This window comes from Lupinus angustifolius, chromosome LG03 (assembly GCF_001865875.1).
Source record: "Lupinus angustifolius cultivar Tanjil chromosome LG03, LupAngTanjil_v1.0, whole genome shotgun sequence".
Lineage (NCBI taxonomy): Eukaryota > Viridiplantae > Streptophyta > Magnoliopsida > Fabales > Fabaceae > Lupinus > Lupinus angustifolius.
In genome coordinates this window covers 17,522,644-17,527,735 of record NC_032011.1, presented here as the reverse complement: position 1 = coordinate 17,527,735, position 5,092 = coordinate 17,522,644, and the positions used below count along the sequence as shown (strand labels likewise).

At 28.9% G+C, this 5,092-nt stretch overlaps 1 protein-coding gene across 1 annotated transcript; it reads left to right on the top strand.

The window, feature by feature from the left end:
- LOC109343566 (probable carboxylesterase 12) lies at nucleotides 3,395–4,541 on the top strand. Its single transcript, XM_019581924.1, has one exon. It carries the CDS (start codon nucleotides 3,483–3,485, stop codon nucleotides 4,434–4,436), a length of 954 nt encoding a protein of 317 aa, XP_019437469.1. The 5' UTR covers nucleotides 3,395–3,482; the 3' UTR covers nucleotides 4,437–4,541.

Genomic DNA, 5,092 nt, shown 5'->3' with positions numbered 1-5,092 from the left:
AGTCTCTATCTAAAATTCGACAAGTGATAAATTAGTTCAACTTCACATTCATTAACTAATTGTTTAGGTCAAATGAGAATATCATTTATGTGTTTATTAATTAAGTGGAAAGTATATATTACCTTATTGTCAAAATCTTAACAACAAAAAAAGGATAGCACACTCTTAAATGAAGATTAACGATATATCATTATAATTCTAATTTTAATAATGATGTATTATTTATAATATGTAATTACAAATTATTTTAGAAAATAATATAGTTGAAATTTTTAAACTAATTATTAATAAAATAATACTTTATCAGAAATACTAACATATAATTTTTTCGGACTCGAATCCTCTCAAGTACTAAAAAGTTTAATATTGGACCCAGATTAGAACACTAATAAGTACCCATAAAATTGAAGGATCTATATCTTTTATAATTTTTTAATTAAGTAAATAAAAATGTATAAAACTTTTGTTCCCTCACATTTCAGAAATATATTCCTCTTTAGTATTAGACTCCCCAATACTAAGAACGTAAAATTAGTTATTTTTTTAATAATTAATTTAGAAAAAAAAACACATATCTGAATCATTGAAACACTATTTTTGTCATGTGTTATAATTTTAGGTATATATTATCCTCTCTATTTATGGAGAGGAGCCACACTCAACATTTCTTGGAGTAGTTTACAACTCCTCTCCAGTAATAGAGAGACCAGTACTAAAAAATGAGGATGAATTTTTTCTTAAAATATTTTATTTGTTTTTTATTAGAAAATAACATTTTTCATAACCATTGAAATAAATTTTTTGACACATGTCTTAATCTCATATACTACTAGATTAGGAATGGCAACGGGGCAGATCGGGGTCGGGTTTGCACATACCCAAATCCGAAATTCAAAACCTAAACCTGAAATTCAAAACCCGAACCCGAAGTCAACGGGGTTGAAAATAAAATACCATACCCGAACCCGAAAAAAACCTGAAAATGATAAAATATTAAGGAAATATGATATTATTTTAATTTGAGAGACTATTTTTTTCTTCTCCTACAATAATGAGGCCTTATACCAAAAATTGTTAAGAAATTTTACTTTACAATCTACACATTTTACCAATATATAAAAATAACCTAAAACAATAAATGAATTACTTTTCATTTTTAATATATCCAAAATATTTATGTCCATTATTGGACATCATTTAAAAATATAGTCTCTATCTAAAATTCGACAAGTGATAAATTAGTTCAACTTCACATTCATTAACTAATTGTTTAGGTCAAATGAGAATATCATTTATGTGTTTATTAATTAAGTGGAAAGGATATATTACCTTATTGTCAAAATCTTAACAACAAAAAAAGGATAGCACACTCTTAAATGAAGATTAACGATATATCATTATAATTCTAATTTTAATAATGATGTATTATTTATAATATGTAATTACAAATTATTTTAGAAAATAATATAGTTGAAATTTTTAAACTAATTATTAATAAAATAATACTTTATCAGAAATACTAACATATAATTTTTTCGGACTCGAATCCTCTCAAGTACTAAAAAGTTTAATATTGGACCCAGATTAGAACACTAATAAGTACCCATAAAATTGAAGGATCTATATCTTTTATAATTTTTTAATTAAGTAAATAAAAATGTATAAAACTTTTGTTCCCTCACATTTCAGAAATATATTCCTCTTTAGTATTAGACTCCCCAATACTAAGAACGTAAAATTAGTTATTTTTTTAATAATTAATTCAAAACCCGAATCCGAAGTCAACGGGGTTGAAAATAACATACCATACCCGAACCCGAAAAAAACCTGAAAATGATAAAATATTAAGGAAATATGATATTATTTTAATTTGAGAGACTATTTTTTTCTTCTCCTACAATAATGAGGCCTTATACCAAAAATTGTTAAGAAATTTTACTTTACAATCTACACATTTTACCAATATATAAAAATAACCTAAAACAATAAATGAATTACTTTTCATTTTTAATATATCCAAAATATTTATGTCCATTATTGGACATCATTTAAAAATATAGTCTCTATCTAAAATTCGACAAGTGATAAATTAGTTCAACTTCACATTCATTAACTAATTGTTTAGGTCAAATGAGAATATCATTTATGTGTTTATTAATTAAGTGGAAAGGATATATTACCTTATTGTCAAAATCTTAACAACAAAAAAAGGATAGCACACTCTTAAATGAAGATTAACGATATATCATTATAATTCTAATTTTAATAATGATGTATTATTTATAATATGTAATTACAAATTATTTTAGAAAATAATATAGTTGAAATTTTTAAACTAATTATTAATAAAATAATACTTTATCAGAAATACTAACATATAATTTTTTCGGACTCGAATCCTCTCAAGTACTAAAAAGTTTAATATTGGACCCAGATTAGAACACTAATAAGTACCCATAAAATTGAAGGATCTATATCTTTTATAATTTTTTAATTAAGTAAATAAAAATGTATAAAACTTTTGTTCCCTCACATTTCAGAAATATATTCCTCTTTAGTATTAGACTCCCCAATACTAAGAACGTAAAATTAGTTATTTTTTTAATAATTAATTTAGAAAAAAAAACACATATCTGAATCATTGAAACACTATTTTTGTCATGTGTTATAATTTTAGGTATATATTATCCTCTCTATTTATGGAGAGGAGCCACACTCAACATTTCTTGGAGTAGTTTACAACTCCTCTCCAGTAATAGAGAGACCAGTACTAAAAAATGAGGATGAATTTTTTCTTAAAATATTTTATTTGTTTTTTATTAGAAAATAACATTTATTTGTTTTTTATTAGAAAATAACATTTATTTGTTTTTTATTAGAAAATAACATTTTTCATAACCATTGAAATAAATTTTTTGACACATGTCTTAATCTCATATACTACTAGATTAGGAATGGCAACGGGGCAGATCGGGGTCGGGTTTGCACATACCCAAATCCGAAATTCAAAACCTAAACCTGAAATTCAAAACCCGAACCCGAAGTCAACGGGGTTGAAAATAAAATACCATACCCGAACCCGAAAAAAACCTGAAAATGATAAAATATTAAGGAAATATGATATTATTTTCGTGTACTTTTTCTCTAATATTTCTATTGTGTATTGTATTATTTAATTTCTTTTATGTTTGAAGATCTAATAGAATGTAAAATAAAATTAGAAATTAAAAACAATTAATAAATGATAGAAATTTCAATTGTAAATTGAATTACATTACTTCAGAGCGGTTTCGAATTAGGGTCTTTGTTATACCAAACCCGAACCCGAAATTTAAACTCGGTTCTCCATTACCCACGATCTCCTAGCATTAGGAGTGGAGGTCATTTCCATATTTTCCTATTTCTATATATTATCTTCCTTAGCTTCTTTTCCTCTTACGTTAAACCTTTCTCTTCAATCTTCCATACCATCTTTTCCCGCCATGGATTCAAGCTCTACCGAAGTAATCATCGACTTTCCCCCCATTCTCAGAGTCTACATAGACGGTCACATAGAAAGACTCTTCGGATCCGATGTTGTTCCTCCCACTCTTGATCCCACAACCAACGTTGAATCCAAAGACGTTGTTATCTCAAAAGACCAAGGCATCTCAGCCAGAATCTTCATTCCCAAACTCAATGAAGTCCCAAACCAAAAGCTTCCTCTTTTTGTCTATTTCCATGGCGGTGGCTTCGTCACAGGAACACCATTTTCAGTATTTTACCACAATTTCATGAACTCCATTGCTTCAAAGGCTAATGTTATTGGTGTCTCAGTTCATTATAGAAGGGCCCCAGAGCACCCAGTTCCTATTGCATATGAAGATTCATGGCATGCTCTCAAATGGGTAGCTTCTCATTTTGATGGAAATGGCCCTGATGAGTGGCTCAACAAATATGCTGATTTTGGAAAGGTGTTTTTTGCTGGGGACAGTGCCGGTGGTAACATTGCACACCACATGGGTATAAGGGTTGGGATAGAAGGTCTTCATGGTGTGAAGCTAGAAGGGGTTGCTTTGGTGCATGCTTACTTTTTGGGTGTGGAAAGGATTGGATCTGAAGGGAATAAGGTTAAGGTTGAAGCTTTAGCTAAGAACTTGTGGCGTTTTATATGCCCAACCACAAGTGGATTTGATGACCCGTTGATTAACCCGAGTAAGGATCCGAATTTGGGGAGGATGGGTTGTGGGAGGGTGCTTGTTTTTGTTGCTGAGAATGGTATGTTGAAGGATAGGGGTTGGTATTATAAAGAAGTGTTGGAGAAGAGTGAGTGGAATGGTGTTGTGGAAGTGATAGAGGCAAAAGGAGAAGACCATGTGTTTCATTTGTTCAATCCAGATTCTGAGAATGCCCTATCCTTGCTTGATCAAATTGCATCCTTCATCAATTACAGTTAAGTGTGTGCAGTTATGCAGACTTATGATGATATATGAATAATGTTTAAAGTGGCTCAAGAATTAAGATAGCATTTATCTTTTATAATAACTATAATAAATATTTATATATAGTCACTACATAATCTACCATTTATATGTACTACTTTTATTGTTAATGATAATTAAATATAAATGAGAATGATGGGATGAGATAAGTATTGTTATATATATTTTTCTCTTTTTCTTTTATAATATGTGTATTTTTATTTTGTCTCTTCCTTTTAAATAAATATTGGGATTTTCTTGGTAACCTCGTGAAATGGACTTATAGTTTATAGTTTGTACTGAAATTATGCTATATCTCAAACTCAATCCCGATCCCTCTAAAATGATTTGCATAGTTTGTAATATCCATTTCTCATTGAAAGAAGAAGCCAAAGTGGCTTATATACAAAAGAGAAAGTGCCACATGCAGCAACTAATAGCTACGCCATTAACAACTGATCACCTAAATTTTTTTTGGTTACTATTAAAGGTATTTCCTTTTGTTAAGGAACTAATCCTTTTTGGATGCATGAATGTCCTTTCGAATAAGTGTCGCTTCCAGAAATCGAAATTTTGACATTTTGGTTATCCTTACATTTAGTAGGTCTTACACTACTCGACTAACACCTTGT

Coding starts and splice junctions, on each gene's coding strand:
- LOC109343566 (XM_019581924.1), top strand. CDS start 3,483: ATGGATTCAAGCTCTACCGAAGTAATCATCGACTTTCCCCCCATTCTC.